The sequence below is a fragment of the Poromitra crassiceps genome (assembly GCF_964638095.1).
Source record: "Poromitra crassiceps genome assembly, chromosome: 9".
In the NCBI taxonomy this organism is placed as follows: domain Eukaryota; kingdom Metazoa; phylum Chordata; class Actinopteri; order Beryciformes; family Melamphaidae; genus Poromitra; species Poromitra crassiceps.
In genome coordinates this window covers 37,370,020-37,393,616 of record NC_139630.1, presented here as the reverse complement: position 1 = coordinate 37,393,616, position 23,597 = coordinate 37,370,020, and the positions used below count along the sequence as shown (strand labels likewise).

Below are 23,597 nucleotides of genomic sequence, written 5' to 3'. Positions count from 1 at the left end.
GTCCTCTTCTTCCTCCTGTATACTGTGAGCCTGGTGGGCTGCTTGGAGGTGGAAGCCATGGGAATGGAAGATGAGGTTTGCGTCAGAGAAAAGGATGAAGCAACAGGAGGTTGTGGAGGTCTTCCTCCTCCGGTTCCAGGGACGCCTGGTAATCCTCTTCGGCTTGCAGGAGGTACATGGTAGAAGCACGCTGTATGTAGGGGTTCAACCCCCACATGCCCTGGATCTCCCTCTACCCGACTTTGGTGCACTGCTGGCGGGTTGCAACACCCAGGTCGACCCCACCACTGCCTGGATCTCCTCTACCCGGGTTTGGGCCACTGTTGGCGGCTTGCAACACCCAAGTACATTTCTCCATCCCAAACCTTCAACATCTCCTCACTCTTTTACAAACTGCAGCGACATGTCCATCCATACTGTTGGCAACAAAAACATCTGAGCGGTACCTTATCAATTAAATGATAGATGAAGACTTTAATATTCAAATATGCTGCCACAGATTATTCATGTCATAGGTAATGCTTGTTGTGATGTAAATCACTTTAGTTAATGCCAGGCTAGAAGTAATACACTTGAAGAGAGAGCTTTAAATTCATTGTAGAATAAAGTAGGCTGCACACATCAGCTCAGCTGCAGGACAAATGCATGATAAACTTCGAAAATAAATAGAGTCCACACACAGAAAATAAAGCTCCCAGGTCAGTTTATTAACATTTCAACCAAACATCTTCATCAGAAACTGATTAAATTCATAGTCCCTTTATATGAACTCACTTTTGTTGATGTCACTGTTCTTGTTTAATTCATGTTAGTAAACTTTAGGGACAATATATCTGAATTCAATATTAATACAAAATATCACGCTCTGTATGGTGGGTCAGAAAAAAATAATGGTGATATTAACTCCATGTTATTCTGCTGTATTCTACCATCACAGTTTCACAAGCTCTCCATTTACTTTGTAATGACATTCTAGCATTGCAATGTGAAGATGTATGGCTGAGAAACAAACATAATTATGCATAGTCAGACTCTGCTGTCACTGAACTTTGATTCATTACATGTTTGGTTGGACAGAGAGAAGTTTGTTCCCCCTGCAGACAGTGGAGGCACTCTTCAGCAGGTTAGATGCAGCTGTGTTTCTTCAGACCAGATGACTGAGGGAACATTTTTTTACAGCTGTCACACCAAGAGCCCGTTCCAGTGTGCCTGTGTTTGTGTGTTTTTAGGTTACCTAACTGACAAACTGCTCCCACATTAGTCACAGTTGTAGGGCTTCCCTCCAGTGTGAATGCGTTGATGTGTTTTTAGGTTACCTAAGTGACTGAAACTGCTCCCACATTGGTCACAGTGGTAGGGCTTCACTCCAGTGTGAATGCGTTGATGTGTTTTTAGGCTACTTAACTGACTGAAACTGCTTCCACATTGGTCACAGTGGTAGGGCTTCACTCCAGTGTGAATGCGTTTATGTGTTTTTAGGTGACCTAACACACTAAAACTGCTTCCACATTGGTCACAGTGGTAGGGCTTCTCTCCAGTGTGAATGCGTTTATGTGTTTTTAGGTGACCTAACTGACTGAAACTGCTCCCACATTGGTCACAGTGGTAGGGCTTCACTCCAGTGTGAATGTGTTTGTGTGTTTCTAGTTGACCTAAGTGACTGAAACTGCTTCCACATTGGTCACAGTTGTAGGGCTTCTCTCCAGTGTGAATGCGTTGATGTGTTTTTAGGTTACATAACTGACTGAAACTGCTTCCACATTGGTCACAGTGGTAGGGCTTCACTCCAGTGTGAATGTGTTTGTGTATTTCTAGTTGACCTAACTGACTGAAACTGCTCCCACATTGGGCACAGTTGTAGGGCTTCTCTCCAGTGTGAATGCGTTGATGTGTTTTTAGGCTAACTGACTGAAACTGCTTCCACATTGGTCACAGTTGTAGGGCTTCTCTCCAGTGTGAATGCGTTGATGTCTTTTTAGGTGACCTAACTGACTGAAACTGCTTCCACATTGGTCACAGTTGTAGGGCTTCTCTCCAGTGTGAATGTGTTGATGTCTTTTTAGGCTACCTAACACACTGAAACTGCTTCCACATTGGTCACAGTGGTAGGGCTTCTCTCCAGTGTGAATGCGTTGATGTGTTTTTAGGTTACATAACAGACTGAAACTGCTTCCACATTGGTCACAGTGGTAGGGCTTCTCTCCAGTGTGAATGTGTTTGGGTCTCTTCGTGTCTCTCTGTTTCCAGAAAGAAGAAGAAGACAAAGAAAGAATTAGAACAGGGGGGCACAGTGTGTGTGTGTGTGTGTGTGTGTGTGTGTTTCAATGTCAGTGATACAACAGTGATATTTTTCTCACCCCTTCTTCTGAAGAATTCATTTGGACAATGCTCCTGCCCTCCTACGCCAGATGTCTGTCCTCCCACCAAGCAGCTCTGTAGGTACAACAAGGTTCAATTCAGGGGTGTAGTGCTGTGGGAGCGCAGCGCAGGGGAGCGGAGCTCCCACACTTTTTCTCCAAGGGTTTGTCTTTACAATAGTAAAATAGGGGGGGAGTTGTTCCTCTTATAACACTAGGTGCACCCCAGTTCCCCAGATAGCACTACATACCTGGTTAAATTAAATCAGTCATATACAATTTAATTACTAATTGAGGTCTCAAACTCTTTGGGAAATTGTTCAAAATTGAAGATAGTTAAAATGTATTGAGATAATCATAAATAGGTTTGAAGGTATACAAATATTAGCAATCTACAAGGCTTTTCACACTACACTTAGCCAGGGTTAAGTCAGAACAGACACGCTGGTCTACAGGAGCCCTTTTCACCGAGTCAGTCAGTCAGTCACTCAGTCAGTCACAATGTCACGGAAAGGACACTTATTTCGGGGTCGCTTGGTGACATCCCCTCACGTTTCCCGACGGGGTGGTGTTTCAATCGTATTCACCCCGTAGGATGAGACATTACGTCAGCGGATGCACGGCTGAACGTGTTTATGTGCGTCAGTATACGATAGATCGGCAATGCAGACCTGCCAACCTTGGGGAAATAGTTTGAGTACTATGAAGACCGCAGCAGCCATGTTTGAGAGGCGAAAAACAACAACTGTGTTTACACTCCCACGGCAAGGAGTTGAAGCATACAGTTGAAGGCAAAGTCATGACCCGCCCTTCTCTGCCTCTGATTGGCTAGACTCATTCCTTTCATTGATTGGATTGGTCAGATTATCGCCACAGCACAGGGTGCAGTAGGATTCACAACACAGGACACGCTTAGATATTGCATGTGCACCATTGAGTTCACAGGCATCAACGCCGTTTTGTGTAGTTTTAACTGACAAAAATGCGTGCAGGTTGGCAATGAGTGTGCTCCCGCCCCCTTTTAGTGGGAAAACAAGCTCCTCGCAGTTGACTTCACTGTAAAATAGGAGTACCAAAAAATCATACAAAAATAACTTGAATCTCTTCCAAACCTCTCCCCCTCCACTATGTTACTCACACAGACAGACACTCACACAAACACACAATGCACTGTGATCCTGCACTGATGTTGCACCTCCCACCACCACCCTAGGCAGTTAACATGTGCAATTAGGGATGTTAACGATAACCGGTTTTAATGATAACCGTGATAAAATTCCTTACGATAACCGTACCGTTTCAAATTTTCATTATCGTTAAAACCGTGGTACCGTGATTACCGTGCAGTGAAAAACATGGTAATACTGTCCGACCGTCAACCAAAGTTGGCAACAGTCTCCCAGATGCAAACGTGCAGCCTTTGAGAAATGATTTCAGTGAGTATCAATCCTTTTCGGGTCTGAGTTTTCAATGTAAAACGCCGTAAAATGATTTCAGTGAGTCTCTCAGTACTTTTTGAACATTTTCAGCAATTTCTTACTAACACCGTGATAATACGATAACCGTGATAATTTTGGTCACAATAATCGTGATGTGAGATTTTCATACCGTTACATCTCTATGTGCAATACGATGCAATCCATGCATATAACCTGTAAATAGAACCTGCTAACTCTTACTTGTATCGTGTATATATTTTGCTAAAATTGTCAACTCTGGAAACTGTACTACTGCCAACCTTGTACTGTAACTGTCACTTTGCCTTGCTAAATTTGTACTCTGCCACATTTGGCTCTAAATACTCTGTCCATACCTTGTATAATGTTTAAACGTATGCATATCTATTGTGTTGTTATTGTATTTTTCTTTTTTGTATTGTACTGAGTGGTTTATATATCTAATATGTAATGTGTGTGCACCTTCTACACCAAGACAATTTCCGTGTATGTTAGGGATGTTCATTTTGAAAATTTTCCAAAATCGATAATCGGTGAGAATTAACGATCAATTATCGATTATCGATTTTATTAATACTTAGAAAATTTTCAATATTTTCAATTTTTTTTTTTTTTTTTTTTTTTTTTTTTTAACAAAATGAATGCCTATGGCAGAAAATACGAAAGACAACGTGTTCTCCTCAATGAACTCTTTATTTCAATGTGTCTCCTCTCCAACACTGCTGTCCCCGGCGCATGCCGGTGTGAATTTCTCATGTTTAAAACAGTTTTGTTGGCACAAAGGCCCGTGCCCAGCCAGAAAACTAGAGACTATATGAAGCTCCACCTCACGTTAGTCGGCTGTGCAATGGAGTGGGGCGAGGAGGAACGAATTCCACCCAAACCTAGTCCAAAAAAAAAAAATTTTTTTTTTTTTTTTTTAATAATTAAAAAATCGATCCAAATGCCACAGGATCGATTCCAATCCTTAACGATCGATTATCGATTTTCGATAATTGATGAACATCCCTAGTGTATGTGCACACATACTATGGCAGAATAAAATAATTCTGATTCTGGTTTATTAATGACACAAAGACACCATGACACGACAATATATTACAACTTTCTGTGTGGAGTTTGCATGTTCTCCCCGTGTTCGTGTGGGTTTTCTCCGGGTGCTCCGGTTTCCTCCCGCCATCAAAGACATGTATGTTAGGGTTAATACTCCTGTCAGTGCCCCTGACCAAGGCAATGGCGAAATAACTAAGTTGGTCCCCGGGCGCTGCACTGCGGCTGCCCACTGCTCCTAGTTCTAGGAAGGTTCCTAGAGGATGGGTCAAATGCAGAGGATGAATTTCCCCATGGGGATAAATAAAGGATAACTTAACTTAACTCGTCTGGCCACAGAATGTGTAAGATACACCGGAAATATTCCTTTGACGCATCTAAAATCATGTGACTCGTGCCACATGTTACGGCAGTCTAGCCTGAGCCAGGTAGCCTACGAAGACGCTGGCCTCCACTACAACAGCATTTCATGTAGGAAGGCTAAATTATCGTGCATTTCTTTATAACTGGGGACTGGTAATCTTACGACTTCAAAGGTCATGAGCTGGGCGGTGACGTCATCGGAGCTGGTATTTCCCATTCCAAACTCGTAGGAGATCGTGCATTCCTTTATAACTGGGGACTGATAATCTTACGACTTCAAAGGTCATGAGCTGGGCGGTGACGTCATCAGAGCTGGTATGTCCCATTCCAAACTCGTAGGAGTCTCAGCAGCCCCAACCTCAAAAATCCAAGATGGCTGCGCCGCGCAACAACAGTAGTAGTATAATCGTAGTAATGTTGTTTAGCACTTCTGTTTTGTTTGTGTCTCATTAAATCAGCTGTACACACAGCACTGCCTAACTTCTATCTGTGTGGACATGAGGCTGCAGTGTTTGTATGCGCAAATTGCCGCGAAATGCCATGTTGTCAATTTTATTGCTAACAATGGCTAGCCTGGCTAGCGACTGGATCTGACCAATGAACAGTGAACTTCCCAGCTCAAGTTTTCTGCAAATGGAACGCTAACAAAACGGATGTGATGTAATTTAGCCTCCACATCCCAGTTATTTTGCGATAAAGGAACGCACGAAGACTCAGCAGCCCCAACCTCAAAAATCCAAGATGGCTGCGCCGCGCAACAACAGTAGTAGTAATCGTAGTAATATTGTTTAGCACTTCTGTTTTGTTTGTGTCGCATTTAATCAGCTGTACACACAGCACTGCCTAACTTCTATCTGTGTGGCTGCAATGTTTGTATGCGCAAAATGCTGCAAAATGCCATGTTGTCAATTGTTATTGCTAACAATGGCTAGCCTGGCTAGCGACTGGATCTAACCAATGAACAGTGAACTTCCCAGCTCAAGTTTTCTGCAAATGGAACGCTAACAAAACGGATGTGATGTCATTTAGCCTCCACATCCCAGTTATTTTGCGATAAAGGAACGCGCGATTAGGAACAGGCGGACACGGGAACTAGGTCACGAGTTACATGATTTTAGATGGGTCAAAGTAATATTTCCGATGTAGCTTGTGCATCTTTACAAACGTGAATAACTTTTATGACTTGGAAGTTTGGAACATAAATGTGTTTTTTTAACGATTTTTTAGAAAATGCTTCAAAAGGCATAACAGTGATTAATGTTTGTGATGATTATCCTGCTGAACTGAAATTTGTGCTCCCATAAACTTGTGTTAACCACAGACCTTATTTGATGCATTTAAGTGAAATCCCCATTCTAAACCCATAGCTTTTTCCACTGAAGAACCAAAATGGCTGCTATTTCTGGTTAATGGTGCATTCCTTTATCACAAAATAACTGGGATGTGGAGGCAATGACATCACATCAGTTTTGTTAGCGTTCCATTTGCAGAAAACTGCAGCTGGGAAGTTCACTGTTGCGAGTCAGCTCATTGTCAGATCCAGTCACTAGCCAGGCTAGCCATTGTTAGCAATAACAGTTGATAGCAAGGCATTTCGCTACATTTTCGCCACAGCTGTATCTTGATAATGTGTCCAAGTCACAGGTACGCCTGCCCCCACTATTGCTACACGCCGCACGTGGTCCTGGGCCAAATTTGCCTTTGTTCTTGCTTCACGTCCAAGAAGGAAGCATTCCACACAGCTGTGATCTCTATACTCTGTTATATGGTGGGCTTATCCCTGTTATGTCACTTGGACAATCAATTATAACCATGCTGCTCCTCGTGAGACTTTAGATCTCCCACTCCACAAACGTTCCTCGTCACTGCTCTCATTCCAACAGGATTCTCTCCAGACTCCTTCGCGTTTTCACTGGAACTAGCGTTTTCAACTGCTCTAGTCTTAATTTTCAATTTCACTCCCTCGCAATTTCCCCCTCATCCTCACCCATCACTCGATTTTATGGCATAAATATATTTAAACGTGAACTCTTACCTCTATGTGTACGGAGATGTTGCCTCTGTGAATTCAAAGTACATAATGGCGGATGGTCACGCTGTGGGGGAGGAGCCGTTCTTTTAATACATCCATGGGGAGGAGGAGCGCCCTGTAGAGAGCAGAATGTGTGGGACGTGGAACAGCTCAAAGTGCAATACTCGAATTCTGCCACAAGATGTCCCTCTACACCACCAAATCTACATCACATCGCTTATATTTTGACATTTGTATACCTCATACTGCTGCAGTCACTAGTACACTACTGTGTTTTGGTTCATGATATGGTTCATATGTGCGCAAATCTGGGTAGGCCTACAACGAAAGGCGGAGTAACACCATCAATGTAATTATCAAAGAACGATCATATTAAAGTAATGTGACTGTTCTGCTGCAGAACAGTCACATTACTTTAGTATGATCGAGTTTTGTGCGAGAATGTGTGCGAGTACTTCTGCAATACTCGCACACCAACAAGGTTTGTGGCCATAGACTTTTGTGGCACATGCTTGGCGGATTGATAGATGCCACAAGTGTGTCATTTGACAACGTTGACGTTGTGTGTTCCAGCCAATCAGCTGAGAGAACCGGAACTACCAGCTGAGCCGAGCCCTTTAAACTGTAACGCACAATGGCGGCTGTAACCTCTAGCAGACCGTACCACATCATCGTGTTCGGTGCCTCTGGCTTTACCGGGCAGTTTGTGGCGGAGGAGGTGGCCCGGTGCGCCGCAGAGGGGCCCGGCGGCTCTCTGAAATGGGCAGTGGCCGGGAGAAGCAGACAGCGTCTAGAAGGAGTATTGAACCAAGTCGCCCGGAGGCTGTGTATGTGCCGCCCATTGACCAAGACAAGACAGATAAGACAGAGTGGTGGTGTCTGTGAACTAACGATCAAATGTCACATCACATCACACGTTGTTTGACTACTATACTGATTGGCTACACTGTGACTGTCAGAGGCTGCAGTCAGCTGTCGTCGTCGTTGTTTGTGTGTGGTTATTTACAAGTAAAAATGGTTCTATTCTTCTGCATCGAGTAGAATTGTAGTTTGGTTGCAGTAACTCAACATTGACCTAGTAACAAGTTACTGGAAACGTCACAGTATTTACATGTTTTTTGGGGATCTTAGGCACACTTGAGAACCATTGCACTAAAGCATAATCAGTATAAAAAAACGGAATTCTCCTTTAATAGGCTACATTATTAATCACTCAGTATTATGAAAAAGTAATTTTAGGCTGGAGGAAATGCATTTTATATTGTAATTGTACAGTTTATTGAAGTAGTCTAACACAAATATGTATCTTATTAAATATTCATAGGTTTAGGCTATATATGTCCATGGTGCGATTTGCAGATAATGACTTTTCCTCTCTGTTTCCAGCTATGCCAGAGTTGCGAATGGACATTGAAATCATTGTTGCTGATGTGTCCATCGAGGAATCGCTGGCAGTCATGTGCCAACAAGGGCTGGTAATTCTCAACTGTGTGGGACCAGTAAGTATTTAATAGTAGCTTGTGGCTTTGTGAGACTATAAAACCCAGGAAACCGTAGGAGTCGTAGGGGATGGGTGACATTTTACTCAAATTGTGAGTTGGAGTTGAACCAATAACATCGTAAGTGCATTGTACATGTCAGTTGGCCCGCTCAGCCAGCAGGACAGCGCCAATTCTTGTTGTTGTAGTAATCATCTCCCCACCCTGCTCCCCAGATTTTTCTCCCCAATTGCAGTTGGCCAATACCCCCTGCTGTCCCGGTTGTTGCTCTGCTCCCTCTGCTGATCTGGGGAGAGTAGACTAGCACAGCGGTTCCCAACCTTTTCCAACTCAGGGCCCACATGAAAATCTCAAAACCTTTCGCGGCCCACCTCCGACCCCATAAAAAATACTGGGGCCAAATAATGCGTTCTCAGAGCACTTGTTATTTTCCACAGTCACTAACACAGCAATCTGGGAACCCAGAGTCTAACAGCCCTACCTTTCCCCCCAGCTTCCTGTACAGCACACCTCTCCTGCCACCGTCACTTCCCTTTGCTAATAACGTTAACGCAAAAACACACTGCATAGAAGACGTCAACCCGTCTCACAACAACAGTGGAAAATTGTGGAGGAAGTGGAAAAAACAGACATGGCAATTGTGCCTGTACGGTTGCCCCACCAAGCCGGTGGTAACACGAGGCCTGGAACCCGTGCCGCTCGTGTTGGCAGCTACTGGCAGGGAATCTACCCCTGCACGATCCCGGATGCCCCTATCCTCTCTTTCTCTTCTTCTCAGTACAGGTTTTATGGTGAGCCGGTGGTCAAAGCTTGCATAGAAAATGGAGCTCACTACATGGACATCTGCGGAGAGCCTCAGGTGGGCAGTAGTTTAAACGTCCCTTTTTATGGTGTTTACTGTGGTTGTTAATCTTCATGTTTGTTTCTTGGTATTTGTTTGAATACTTCTACTGAAATACCATACTTAAAGTAGACTGGAATGATGCAGCAGTATGTGTGTGTCTGCTCTCTGACTTCATGCTGTGTGCGTACAACTGTGTGTTCATTTCATGTGTGTGCGTGTGTCCATCCTCTCTAGTTCCTGGAGCGTATGCAGCTAGAGTACCACAGTAAGGCCTTGGACAGGGGAGTGTATGTGATTGGCAGCTGTGGCTTCGACTCCATACCGGCAGATTTGGGTATTCTCTACACAAAACAACAGTTCAAAGGTAGGAAACTGAAGAGCTCATCTACTAAAGAAAAAAGTCTTGTTCCAGTCCCAACCACCAATGTTTCTGTGCGATCAACATAATTTGTCAAAGCATACACTAATAATCATACTAAAACACACACACAAAAAACACACCCAGCGCTGTGTTTCTTATGCGCTCAAGTAGGCCTAAGTAGTGATTGACATCTTGTTTGTAAGTAAGTTTTGTTTTTTAATGTTTCTTTCATAATGTTTATGTAGCTGTTTATACAGTATGTAACATTTATCATACAGTGCTGTAGAGACCTACGCAAATTTTAGATGAAACAAAAGGTAATACTTATTTGTCCCAGTTTATACAAAGGCTAATGTTAGTAAATTCATCTTTGTTGAACTTCTAATTGAGCACAATGATTTGATTGTATTTAACTGGAATCTTCAGCTGTGTGTTGCTGTTTGTTTTCAGGAACGCTGACAGCAGTGGAGAGCTTCCTGACTATTACCAGCGGACCTGAGGTAGACTCATGGTAGACTGAACAATCCCAGCTCCTTCCTGCACTGCATGATGGGAGATGGAGTCTTTTACAATATCTCTCTGCACCATTGACTGTATATAATTATGGACATCATGTCAGCTCCCAAAAAGTGATGCCTTGCCCTGGTGGCTTGCTGCAGTATAGGTCATCCTGCCCCCCTCCATGTTAGCGGGAGCCAAACGAAACAATAAGAGTACACGTCAAAGACATTTTTCCCAAAGATGGTTTCTGTCATTTTAGGTAGTTCTTATCACACTGATGTATGTTGAAGTGCAAATTTTTCTGAAAGTTTGTTTTTAAATAGTTTGAGGATAAAAAAAATTGCTTCATTTTTACATAGCGGTAGGAAAGAGAGACGCGTCGTCCATATTTATAGACAGTCAATGCTCTCCACCCTGACTTAAAGACTAAAGTGTTGTTGAGATTGATTAGGGAACCATTCCTTTTAACGATGCAGTGAATGGATGTGACTTTAAGGCCTACTAATCATGGAAGCTGTAAACTTGAGGTTTTTCTGAATCGAGGATGTAAACACTTACCTGATGCTGCCAGACGGGGGCAGTGAACACAATACCACCCCCATCTGGCAGTGTCAGGTTATGTAAACAAAGGAATTCAACTGAAATACATGTTTAAATTAAAAAAATAATAATTTTAGGGATTTATCCAGAGCGATTTGCAATGAGTGCAATAGCAGAACAGGTTTCCTGGATCAAAATTCCCAGCAACCAGTGTCAAGGAGTGCACGTCATAGTTGCTTTATAATATTCTGGAGAAGTTCTGGGGAAAGAAATAAAATAAAGGGCTAAAGAACAATATGTACACATGAACAGATGTATTCTGTGTGTAGGAGAGGGGATATGATTTATGCGTGTCAGCTGGATTTTTTTTTTCTCAACTCCTGGAAGAAGCAACATCCAGAAATTCGATTGGCCAACATCCCATTGGCAGATTTTGTTCCTTCTGAAAATACTACAATTTCCTTTGAAACTATATGCCGATATGTAACAAAAACAAGATGGAGGTTTATTCAGGTATTCCTAACAAGATGGAGGTTTCTTCAGTATTCCTAACACTGCTTTGAATAGTTGAATAGAATCGAATGAATAGAGCGCCAGGGGGTCTAAGGGATCGGGGGGCTGCAGATTTAAAAAAAAATCCACTTTTTATTGTTTTCGAGTGAAATGTTGAGGGGAAATTTGGTCTTCAGGCAGGCTTTATAAAGTGACCACTCAGTAACAACAGTTGCCGCAACATGTACCATACAGACAAACATTAGCTGAGAGAACCAGACTAGTTACAAAAAGTCATTCATCAGTGTGAAATGCAAAGTTCATATAAAGGCTTTACATATCATTTCATATGAAAATTAAAGTAACCTAATTGGAGTGAAGATAAACGACTCGAGTCCCTGGTTCTATTCCAAATGTTTTGTTATTGATTGGATATGACAGTTCTTTAAAATCAGAATTTTGAACATCATCCACTTTCTGCATTGCGATTGATTTGCAAGTCAGTTGAAGTCAGCGCTGCTGTGTCTGCTCTCTCTGCAGGGGGTCTCCGGCCACGATGCCACCTGGCAGTCTGCAGTGTACGGCTTAGCAGACAGCGCCTCCCTCCGCCAGCTGAGGAAGAAGTTTGGCCACAAGCCACTGCCTGTGGGGGGCGCCAGAGTCAAAAATAGGTATGGTTATAATAACTGGGGGAAATCACTGTCTGGCAAAAACACTTCGCTTTCAAGTAATGACATTTTTATTGGAATGTGGGGCACTGACGAGTCAACTAAAAGGTAAGGTGATTTTTCTCTGTGTGCTAAGAAAACCTTGTATCTCATAAAAGTCTGTGATGTGAAAGATGTGAGTTTCCCAAAGGCAGTGATGTATTTTCTTTTCTTCGGTCCCAAAGAACAAAGGCTTAAAATCGCTGCACACCTTGAGTCTCTATCCCTGAAGCCAAAGGATCAAGTTAAAAATCTTGGCGTTATTATTGATTCCGATCTCAATTTCAACTCCCACATTAAGTCAATCAGAAAATCAGCTTTCTATCATCTTAAAAATATAGCAAGAATTAGGGGCTACATGTCCAGACAGGATCTAGAAAAACTAATTCATGCCTTCATCTACAGTAGGTTAGACTACTGTAATAGCCTTTTCTCTGGTCTCTCCAAAAAAGAACTTGGACAACTCCAGCTCATTCAGAATGCTGCCGCTAGAGTTCTAACAAAGACTAAGAAAGCTGATCATATTACTCCAGTTCTTAAGTCCTTACACTGGTTGCCAGTGTGTCATAGAATAGATTTTAAAATACTGTTACTAGTCTACAACAGTAGGCACTTAACGGCCTAGGCCCAAAATACATCGCTGAATTGCTCCCACGCTATGAACCGTCTAGACCTCTCAGGTCAGCAGGGTCCGGCTTACTAACTGTCCCTAGGATTAAATCAAATCATGGGAAAGCCGCATTCACCCACTATGCTTCTGCTAGCTGGAACAGTCTGCCTGAAGACATCAGATTTGCCCCAACTTTACTTACTTTTAAAAATAGACTAAAGACTTTTATGTTTACCGTCGCTTTTAACTGCTGACAGATTGAAAATGTTTTTTATTCCTCTGTAAGTTTTTAACTATTTTTGCAACTACTCTGTTGTGATGCTTTTAAATGTCAATTTTATCCTCTTCTTTTATTCTCTTATTTTCTTGTGTCGACCATCTTATGTGAAGCACTTTGAATTGCCTCTATCTGATTTTATGCAAACCCAATGCTGTGGCATGTACGGGCAACAGAAGACGCAAGGTACCAGTAGAGGGTATGCTTGGCGTCCAAACTACAGTATAAAGACAAAGCTGTTATGAAATGTCTATTTTATCCTCTTTTTTTTTTCTTTTCTTATGTCATCCATTTTATGTGAAGCACTTTGAACGGCATCTGTGTATGAAATGTGCTATACAAATAAATTTGACTTGACTTGACTTCTTTTAACACTTTAATCTACATTTCAAGATTCCAAAATGAGATATCCATAATTTGAATGATTCTACACCAACAAAGTGATAACTTGGTCCAAGAGTGTGAGATACAAGGTAAACTGACAGTAAAAAAAACAACATCAACAAAATGCACACTTGGAGGTACAAGGATTCCGCAGCTCGCCAACGATTTTCAGACTATGAATGTCTGGTGGACTGACTTGCATCCCGAGTAATGAGACTTTATTGGAACACAGGCCACCGGCAGGGATGCAGAGACAGATTTAGAGGACTATCAATGGATAAAATGAGCTTGCCTTGCATTGAATTCTACTGTGTGTGCTGATGCTGCAAGCCCAGAGATAGATTTGGTGAGTGGAGATTACACCGACTTCTCTCTGTGTAATTGTGTGTGTGTGTGTGTGTGTGTGTCCAGGGGCTATGTGTTTTTCAGTAAGGAGATTGAACAGTATGCTATCCCCTTCATGGGCTCGGACCCGTCGGTGGTGAAGAGAACCCAGCGTTTCCTTTACGAGGAGGAGCAGCAGTCCCCAGTAAGAGCCCATAACAATCCGAGACAGTGTTTCCCGTGTGTATCACAGCGATTGTAGATGGTAGTTTTGGTTTTGGTTACTCGGAAATTAAACCAAATAATCATGATTTTATATCACATTTTAACTGGTAATCATGGTAGTTATTGTGGCCACTACCCTACAGAAGAATGCATACTAGAGAAAAGACATAGTTGCGACATACAGCAATATATGAGACATGCACATACCCCCAATCCGGCTTCGTATGGAAGCCCGACCAAGCCGGAGGTAACACGGGGGTGCGAACCTGCGACCCCCGTGTTGATAGGCAGGGAATCTACTGCTACATTACCTGGACGCCCTACATGCATGTTATACTTAAGCAATAAGCCCCCTGTATGGAGGAAGCTCAAACCTTGTTTATTTATGCGTGTGCCTTACTATTTGGCTCATGTAGTAAAAAAATCCAACAACCATGAACAAATTAATTTTGAGAAGGTTATCATTGCCCGTCTGACAAGCGAATGCAAATTTTCTTCATCTAACAGCTCATGTGCTTTCCAACCCTCAGGTGAGATCAAACGAGACTTTGTGACATGTCCATGCAATCAATTATTTGGCATTCCCTGTTTGAGGCAAAAAAAAAAAAAATTGGCCATTCCTTGGAATTTGTCGCTCTGTCGAAGCGTATCTCAGGACCGGGAAGATCGAGAGCCGCTAATATCTCGGTGCTATCCGTGTCCCTCAGAAATACCTTTTGGTATGTTGTATTTTATGCCATCGAATGATAGTTTCCCCTTAATAGGCCTGCAACTAACGATTATTTTCATTATCGATTAATTTGTCAATTATTTTCTCAATGAATCGATTACGTAGTTGTTTGGTCTATAAAATGTCAGAAAATCTTGAAACATGTCAAGCAGTGTTTCCCAAAGCCCATGCTGACAAATGTCTTGTTTTGTCCACAACCCTGAGATATTCAGTTTATTGTCATAGCGGAGTAAACCAGGAAATATTCACATTTAAGAAGCTGTACTCAGAGAATTTTGACTTTTTTCCCCTCAATATTTTATTCAAGTTTTCCTGAAACAGAACAAGACAAACAAACGGGCTCAGACCCAGGGGGAAAACAAAACAAAAAACAAACAAAAATACATGCCACAGTGACACTCAATATTACAGTTTTGTAATATAATATCATGCTACCAGCTGGATAGGGTGCTTATGTGCTTCTAAGAGATGTTGTGTAAGAGGTCAATGAGGAACTAGCTGAGCAAGTCACCTGCTGCCCCTAACCTCATCGAGGCAGGCTAGAAACGGGTCCCAAATAGTTCGATTCTTTTTTTATTGACTTGGTGCTTAGGGACCTGAGTCTCTCCATCCATATAACAGAGATCATGTCCGTCAACCACAATTGGAAAGAGGGTGAAGAGGGTGATTTATATTCCATCAAAATTAGTTTTTTTTGGCAACAATTGTCTCCAGTGTCAGAGACTGTTGCACAGCTGTAGGGAAGTCCAGAGAGGTCTCCGAGCAGCCGAAGATGGCAAAGTTCTGCCTCCGGCTGAAGGGTTATTTTGTAGGCCTTAGAGTACCAGTCAAATATTTTTGCCCAGAATCCCGACAGTGAAGTGCAGAACCAGAAGGCACGAGACAGAGTGACAGAGACTTTTTTCTTTCTAAAAAAAATTAATAGAAGAAAATAATTCCAACACACTATCCATTAACTGGCAAACTTTATTACAACGTTTCAGTCGCTCAGACCTTCATCAGGTAAAATGGAGTACAAAAAAAAAAAAAAAAAATACTCTGTAATAAACTGTTTGGCGATTAATCGTTAGCTCTCTACCTCTTAATTAATGTCACACTGTCCTTATCTTGGCTATTATAACTGACAGCCGCTGCTTCCTGCAGCGCTGCACTGGCCGGGGAGAGCAAACAAATGTTTTGGGAAGAGGACCAATTACTGAACTAAGCAGCTCTGCTCATGTCTGCATGATCTCTTTCTCTCTTTTTTGGTCTCTTTTTCTGTCGTTCCTTTGCTCAACCTTGCTTACTCAAATTCAAATAGCGGTAAGCTTTACTAGCATGGCGGGTTAGAAACTCATATTGCCAAAGCAGTACAGAGAATTAACACAGATTATACAATATATGCAAGCAACAAGCTTACCCTCTCTCCCTTTTCCTCCATCTTTCTCTCTCTCTTAACCTTGATCTCTCTCCCTCTGCCAGAGCACTCCCTCCTTTCATCTCTCTCTCTCTCTCTCTCTCTCTCTCTCATGTTTTTCCTCCAGTACCTGTAACTAGGTCAGCCGCTCCAGCCGCCGTCACACATTTTGATGGCAGCCAGAGAAACAGGCCTTAATGAAATGAATCTTATGAATGAATGAATGAATCGTAGGCTGCCATCTACCAGCAGAGTGGGACTGTGATGACTCATATGTAGTGATTCATCACTCTCTCCCCCCTACTCATTATTCACTTTGACATCTCATCTCTCCCTCCAGCCTCTCTCTCTCTCTCTCTCTCTCTCTCTCTCTCTCTCTTCCTCTTCCTCCAACTAGCTCCCCTTTATCTTCCCTGCCCACTCACCTTCCTCCCTCAGTTTATTTCTTCACCTTATCTGACCTTTCCCTTCTTTTTTTAAAGGACGAATCAGCGTGACGTCACTTGCCACCCAGAAATGCGGAACCCCGCGGCAGAGTTGTGCCAAACAAACGTTAATATCTCAAAAACTATACATCGCATCGCTTATATTTTGACATTCTGAGTGAGAGCAGAATTAGCTCAAGAGTTTGATGTATAATATATGCATCTCGTGTTAAAGTTGTGTGAACCGTCGCAGTTTTTAAAATGTAAACAGAGTTAGCCGGCTAGTGTCAGACACTCAAGCCTTGCGCCACTTGGGATCCATAGGGTTCCATCCACCCCCTCTGCCCATCTGGGGAGAGTTATAGACTAGCACATGCTTCCTCCGATACATGTGCACTTGCCAGTCGATTATTTTTCACCTGACAGCGAGGGGTTTCACCGGCAGGATGTAGCACGTGGGAGGATCACGCTGCTCCCCCCCAGTTGCCCTCTCCCCCGACCGACCGACCGACCAGAGGAGGCACTAGCGCAGTGACCAGGACACATACCCTTAATCCGGATTCCCCCCCCCCGCAGACAGGGCCAAATTGTGCCTGTATGCACCCCCGACCAAGCTGGAGGTAACACGGGGGCTTGAACCTGTGACCCCCGTGTTGGAAGGCAGGGAATCTACCGCTGCACTTGCACTTCTTGTCTTCCCATCTTCTCTCCTCTGTCGTCATCTGTCCTCCCTCCCTCCCTCCGTCCACAGGTCCAGTACAGTGCCTACGTCGGGGTCGGTGGCCTCTTCTCAGTAGTCAAGCTGGGCTGTGGCGGCCTGCTCTTCTGGCTCATGGTCAAATTCAGCCTGGGCAGGAAACTCCTCACCACGGTAGGTACACCGCAGCCATTTGACTTATTATTATGTGTGACTATGGCTACGTTCACACAGCCATCCTTAGTGCTTGAATCTAATCTTTTCCCCCCTAAGTGACTCAGATCAGTCTTTTTCATGACTGTGTGAACAGTACAAGTCACATTGAAAGTGACTTTTTTAAAGACGACCTGGGCTACTTTCAAATGTGGTAAAACATCAGATTCGAATCTGATGTTTTTGAAAGTGACTCCGGTGTGAACAGACATCTGGCCCATATCTGACTTAATGCTTCAATGTGACTTCTTCTTCTTCTGTTGAGTTTTATGGCAGTTGGCATCCTTAAATGGTGCAGTACCGCCACCTACTGTATTGCTAAAACTATAGTGCAAATACAATATCAATAAAAAGTGTCCATCCAAAATGCACCCATTCACCCCAATATCCATACTGCGGCCCAGACCACTCATCTAGGCCGAAGCGAACGCTTCATTCAGCGTTTTCGTCAAGTCATCTCCCGAAATGTCTTCAATATCAAAAATTTTCCTGGCAACATCCACCACTTCAATGTGACTTTTACGTCATTCCAGAGCGACATTCGTCACTATTCTGCGCTGGCGGGAGGAGGGAGTGGGAGGACCAACACGCGGGCATTGAAATTAAACCGTGAACAACAGATGAAACAACATCGTCAGCTACCGCATTGTTTACTGCTGTCTTCTTCTGGGTTTACGTAGAACAGCAGTGCGCTGCGTGTGACGTTATTGTTGTTCTTCTGCACATGCGGGTCACTTCATGTCCGTGATCTGTTCACACTGGAGTCGGATATGGGCCACTTTTAAAAAGTCTGTGTGAACAGCCACACAAAGAAATCAGATGTGAGCAACAAGTCAGATTCAAGCACTAAGGATGGCTGTGTGAACGTAGCCTATGTTCCAGGTGATGCCTAGAGGAAAGCAGATAATCCCAGTTCCTCTTAAATGGAGGTCATTTTAAGTAGGAACATTTTTAAGATGACACAAACACCCTGACATAAGGAGGCTAATTCCAAGTATTTAAATGTGGATGAATGTGGCAGTTATGTGTGACGGACGTTGAGCTAAAACTCATCTCCAAAGCAACTTAAATGCAGCAGCGGAATATGGCAGCATTTACTTGCAAATAGTATTTAGATTATGCAGTTTAATGGCTTCAGGTTGCATCATCAGCATTGCAATTCCAGCAATAGCAAAGTATTTATATAGACTGTGGATGGACTTATTATTTTGAATATTGAGTATAAAATTATAGTTAATTAAGTTTGCATAAATGATGGTCTGTTGCGAGCAGAATTATGTAACTTTACTGTGTGTATAGATTAAGTGGCTGATATTAAGTTCTTGACTTGCCCGTAGTTTCCGTCGTTCTTCTCCTTTGGCTTGTTCACAAAGTCTGGTCCAACCATGAAGCAGGTGAGTCAGTTACTGTGTTCACTGGTTCTGTCTGAATTGAATTGCTTCCTCCCAGGCAGGGGATGCAAAATGGCTGTTGTCCAGTGGCTCCAGATGAGAGCTGTCAAATCAAATGAAACCTATAGATTCAGGTAGTGTTGTTAATGCTGATGTAGTGGTAAAGAAATATTGATTTGATTAATAACTATGAACTGCTCTTGTAGCCTACTTTAAACATATTTGTTTATATCGGGTTCCCTTTCCTGTCTATCATCAATCATAAAGATTTGTGTATCTTGTAAAGCAGTGATACTCAACTGGCGGTTGTGTGGCCCGCGATGGAATTGCAAAAAAAAAAAAAAAAAAAAAAAGTTGCGTGCACCTGAACGCAACATGCAAGATACCCGCTGAATAAGTGTCCAAATGTTCATGTCATTCTGGCCAATACTCCTGCCCAATACTTATAGCATTTCAGTCTGGAATATATCTTTCAATAATCTATGATTTAGCTGCTAAATTGTCAAATACCGTTGTCTGCTCGCTACCCAGGCACTTATGTATGTACTTAACCTAACTAACTATCCGGTGTGCACAACATTGTCAGACTAAACTCCGGCTGACACCCCAAAAACCTACAATCCGCTACAGAAAAATGTATATTGATTGTTTATTAACTGGCCCCTGGCCTTCTATCATTTCACGAAAGTGGCCCCCGGGCAAAGCAAGTTGAGTAACCCTGTTGTAAAGGCACTCAAAAAAAAAAGAGGGGAAAAAAAGAAGCTATTATCTGGCGGACCACCAGGCGGAGACCCGCGGACCCCCAGTGGGAACCAATGCACTAGACAGTCTGTGCCGTGGAGACATGCAGAGCGAGCCACAGCCGACTGACCGCACTGAAACAAAAACCCGCAAATGCACGGTCCCACAGCTGCAATACAACCAGGAAGCAACCTTTGTCACACAGTCACAACACACATCGCCACACGCACGACCTGGCGCTCGGACAGGCTTGGAAACGGCAACCCTGGGGGGGCCGTGGCTTACTTCACTGCTCGGAACAATATTACTTGCCTGTCTCGCTAGATATGAAATAAAGTAAAGTATATAATGGTAGTTTCATAGTAGCGCTGAATATTGAACCACTCACACAATATATAGGCACGCTTACATGGAGCAAAATAATCAGATTGAAATAGGTTTAAAAGCCCAAACAGATTAAAAATGATCCATAACAATCAGATTAAACGGGCCCAAACCGGTTGAAATTTCATATGGTTGCAGGGGGTAGTTTAAACCTTTTCATAAACCGATCAAGAGAAAAATGTTATCATATAAACGGTGGAACTGATGACTCTCTGGCTGCGTTCTTTCTGCGCATGCCCATGATGCTCTCTGTCTTGGCGTAAGGGGGCCTCCTGCCTGCTGCAGTGAGAGAGGAGAGGAGCTGCTGACAGAAGAGTTATTTTCTAATTATGCATGCGGACAAAGTGGAGATTTCCCAAGGCTATAAAATCCTTAAAACGTTTTCTCGTCGGGATTCCGTGTCTCTCATTTTGCGTGCGACGGTCCATATGTCTGGCATAATTCACGCTTTATGTTCCCGGTATAATTTACAGTATGAATTTTTCACTGCGAGAAAATGTACTTGTGGTGTGAAGAGTATGTGAGAAGTGTCAATTGCTTGAGTCTCACCGTCAATGCGAGAGTTGGCACTTGGCAGACCTGTCAAGTTGTATTCAACGCTTTGGCGCATGCTCTGGGTAAACACCAGATCGTATTAAATCACCTCCTGTGTAAACAGTTGACCCGAAATCTTCAAACCGAGTGATTTAAATCAGATTGAGGAAAAGGTGTGCATGTAAACGCAGCTACTACCGACTAGTTCACTCTCTTAAGGGGCTTTTACACGGGGGACGAAAATCGCCTGGTCCTCTTTCATTTTCAACGAGAGGTGCACGGGGCGGCGTAACCTGATATTCAGACTGAATCGTCAACTCGTAAACTCATTTCCATCTACAACTGTGGAGCGGGCGGGGCTTCGACGGTCTGGACCCAGGCTACGGGGAGAGGTGGAGGGCGTGGGCACATTGGTAGGCGGAGCGGGACGTGGACTCGCTCCCATGAAAAAGTCATGTTCGTGCTTGTACGCGCGTGCTACTGTCCGCCCGCTAGCTCAGCTACAGAGTTGAAGTGTGTTTAACTTTTGGCCTGCTCCGCACAGTATTCTGCCACACAATTCACCAACCAATGGACAACATGTTAGATGACATTGCATTACAGTATCAGTATGCCATTTAGCAGACACCTTTATCCAATCGACATGGTCGTGTCAACAGTAGTGAAATCAACTGTGCATCACAGTCTTGTTCCCCGAGTCTGACCAAGGAAATGACAGCTTGATTTGTTGTCACTGATCTTTATAAATGGCTGAAAAGCTGTTTATTGCAATCTGTGGTTTCCTACAACTGCTTTTCCAACAGTTATCCAGACATAACCAAGAGAGCCTATGCATGGCAAACTGTTGGCGAACGGGCTAGCTCAACAACCTGTAGCAACTATAGCAGGCACTGACATATGCACGCACGCGCACGCACACGCTCACACGCGCACACACACACACACACACACACACACACACACACACACACACACACACACACACAGCGCCCGGCCGGTTTCTATAGTTACCCTTGCGGAGTAGAAGAGGCAGACAATTCTTTTTTCATCGCACGGGGGGCGGATGGTACGTATGCGATTTTCGTCCAGTCCCTTTCTCATCACTCTTTCCCCCTGCTCTCAGATAGAAGGCACCTGTTTCAGCCTAACTTTTTTCGGGGAGGGCTACTCTGAGGGGAAAGAGCCTTCACATAGCCGACCCAATGACAAGATCTGCACTCAGGTCATAGGAGCAGGTAAAGCCACCAGAACGGACTTTGTGCTACTGTATTAGGCTTTTCTTTTGTTCATGTTCAGTATAATACAGTTATAGCTATAGTGGAAGTCTTGTATCGTCCATTGCATTATCATGGCAGTTGTCATTGCTACCTAAACAAACAGCAACATTGTAACAAACAATCAGTAATGCTCTTTAATAGTATGAGTCTTTTTCCTTTCAAAGCCCTCCTGCATCTTCAATAGGGAGAAAGCTTTAGTGTCATATACACAACGTGATCCAGAAGACCAGTATTTACATGCACTAAATAGGGGAACTACTCAATTTAGAGTGCTTTAAGTGCATTTCTTTGCTTTAACTCATGCATATGTTTCCCCCCTGTTTCTTGGTTAACAGAGCCTGGTTATGTAGCAACAGTGTCTGCTATAGTACAGGCAGCCATCACCTTGCTGAATGAACTGCACTCTCTCCCCAGAAGGTCAGTTGAGTCTCTTTTCCTTCTTTGTCTTTGTCTCCCTCTGTCAGACATCAGTGGCATTGCAGGAGTCTTTCCATCATTCTCTCAAGGTGCGTCTCCAGCTTCTCACTCTCCTCCTCTCTCTCTCTGTGTGTGTGTTGTTATTGACAGGGGAGGCGTGTACTCTCCGGGAGCTGCCTTCTCTAAAACCACCCTCATCGACCGCCTCCATAAGCACGGCATCAAGTTCTCAGTCAGAAGCTACCCATAGAGTCTCGACTAGACCGCAGTGAACAAGTCACTCCACCCTGCAGTCACCATAGTGTTGTGGTATTCAGTGTAGTAGAGGTTCCGCGACCCTTCATCTGTACAGAATTTGTACAGTGGTAGCCAGTGATGAAATCCCTTCCTGTCCTGCTTTATGGAAATGAAAGCACTTATGTCAACACATTACAGGCATTATGTTACCACACTGTCTTGCTCAACGACACCGCATGTTGGCTTTCACCCTCTGGCCACACCCTCTGGTGTGTGTGCATGTGCGCGCGTGCGTGTGCATGTGCGCGAGAGTGACATTATGTATAATGGTCTTGTGATTTTGTTACAAATCAGATTAAGGACCTTAAAAGTACTTTTTGTTCTTTGTACTTCATGAGTAGATTTAAATTATTGAAAGAAAACAATAAAAACAAATTCATATGAGTTATGTTGCCGTTTGTTAACAAGATGCCTCATCGTTCACATCAGAACACACACTCACACGCACACACAAGAGAGTAGGAGGGCATTGATTTAAAGGCCTACCATAAAGCCTACATTTTCACCTAAACCTAATTCTAACACTAGAAATGAAAAGCGAGTGGATTTTGGAGATGTAAGGGAAGATTAAAAAGCAGCACATTCAATAATAATAAAATGTTATAGAATCATTTGATTAAATGGACTACATCAAATGACTACTATTTCCTTTTGGAACTCCAGCAACTTTGGTTTATACAGAACGTGTGTCAAGGAAAAGTCATGGACATTTTCATTTTTAAATGAAAAACAATTGTCAGTTTACCCTTCTTCCTGGCCTTTTTAGTTTTGAATCCCTTACCCTACAGCTACCTTTGAAAAACAAGGACTGACAATCCACACACAAGATGTATTACTAATTTATAACCCAGTGCTTATTAGTTGTGTGTTCAAACCCAGCCAAGCCGGAAGCATGGCGGTAGCTGGAAGAGGCCGTAGTCTCCCTCCCACTTGTGGAAACCCTTTGCCGCCACCTGGTGCCGCTGTTTGCCCGGCTCTTCATCACTTAATATTTACATGGCACAGACCTTACATGACAGTAGAGGTCATTTTCTGCCTTTCAGAATGCAGACACATTGTTTGGCCTTAATTG

At 43.2% G+C, this 23,597-nt stretch overlaps 1 protein-coding gene across 1 annotated transcript; it reads left to right on the top strand.

Moving 5' to 3' along the window:
* Positions 1-7,893: 7,893 nt before the first annotated feature.
* LOC310782499 (saccharopine dehydrogenase-like oxidoreductase) lies at positions 7,894-22,775 on the top strand (the record flags this gene model as incomplete). The annotated part of the gene is made up of 12 exons (XM_083643174.1): positions 7,894-8,086; positions 8,646-8,758; positions 9,537-9,617; positions 9,837-9,966; positions 10,414-10,463; positions 12,037-12,167; positions 13,886-14,003; positions 17,326-17,445; positions 18,822-18,878; positions 21,658-21,769; positions 22,147-22,228; positions 22,379-22,775. 12 exons carry the CDS (start codon positions 7,894-7,896, stop codon positions 22,476-22,478), a joined length of 1,287 nt encoding a protein of 428 aa, XP_083499300.1. The 3' UTR covers positions 22,479-22,775.
* Positions 22,776-23,597: the final 822 nt, after the last annotated feature.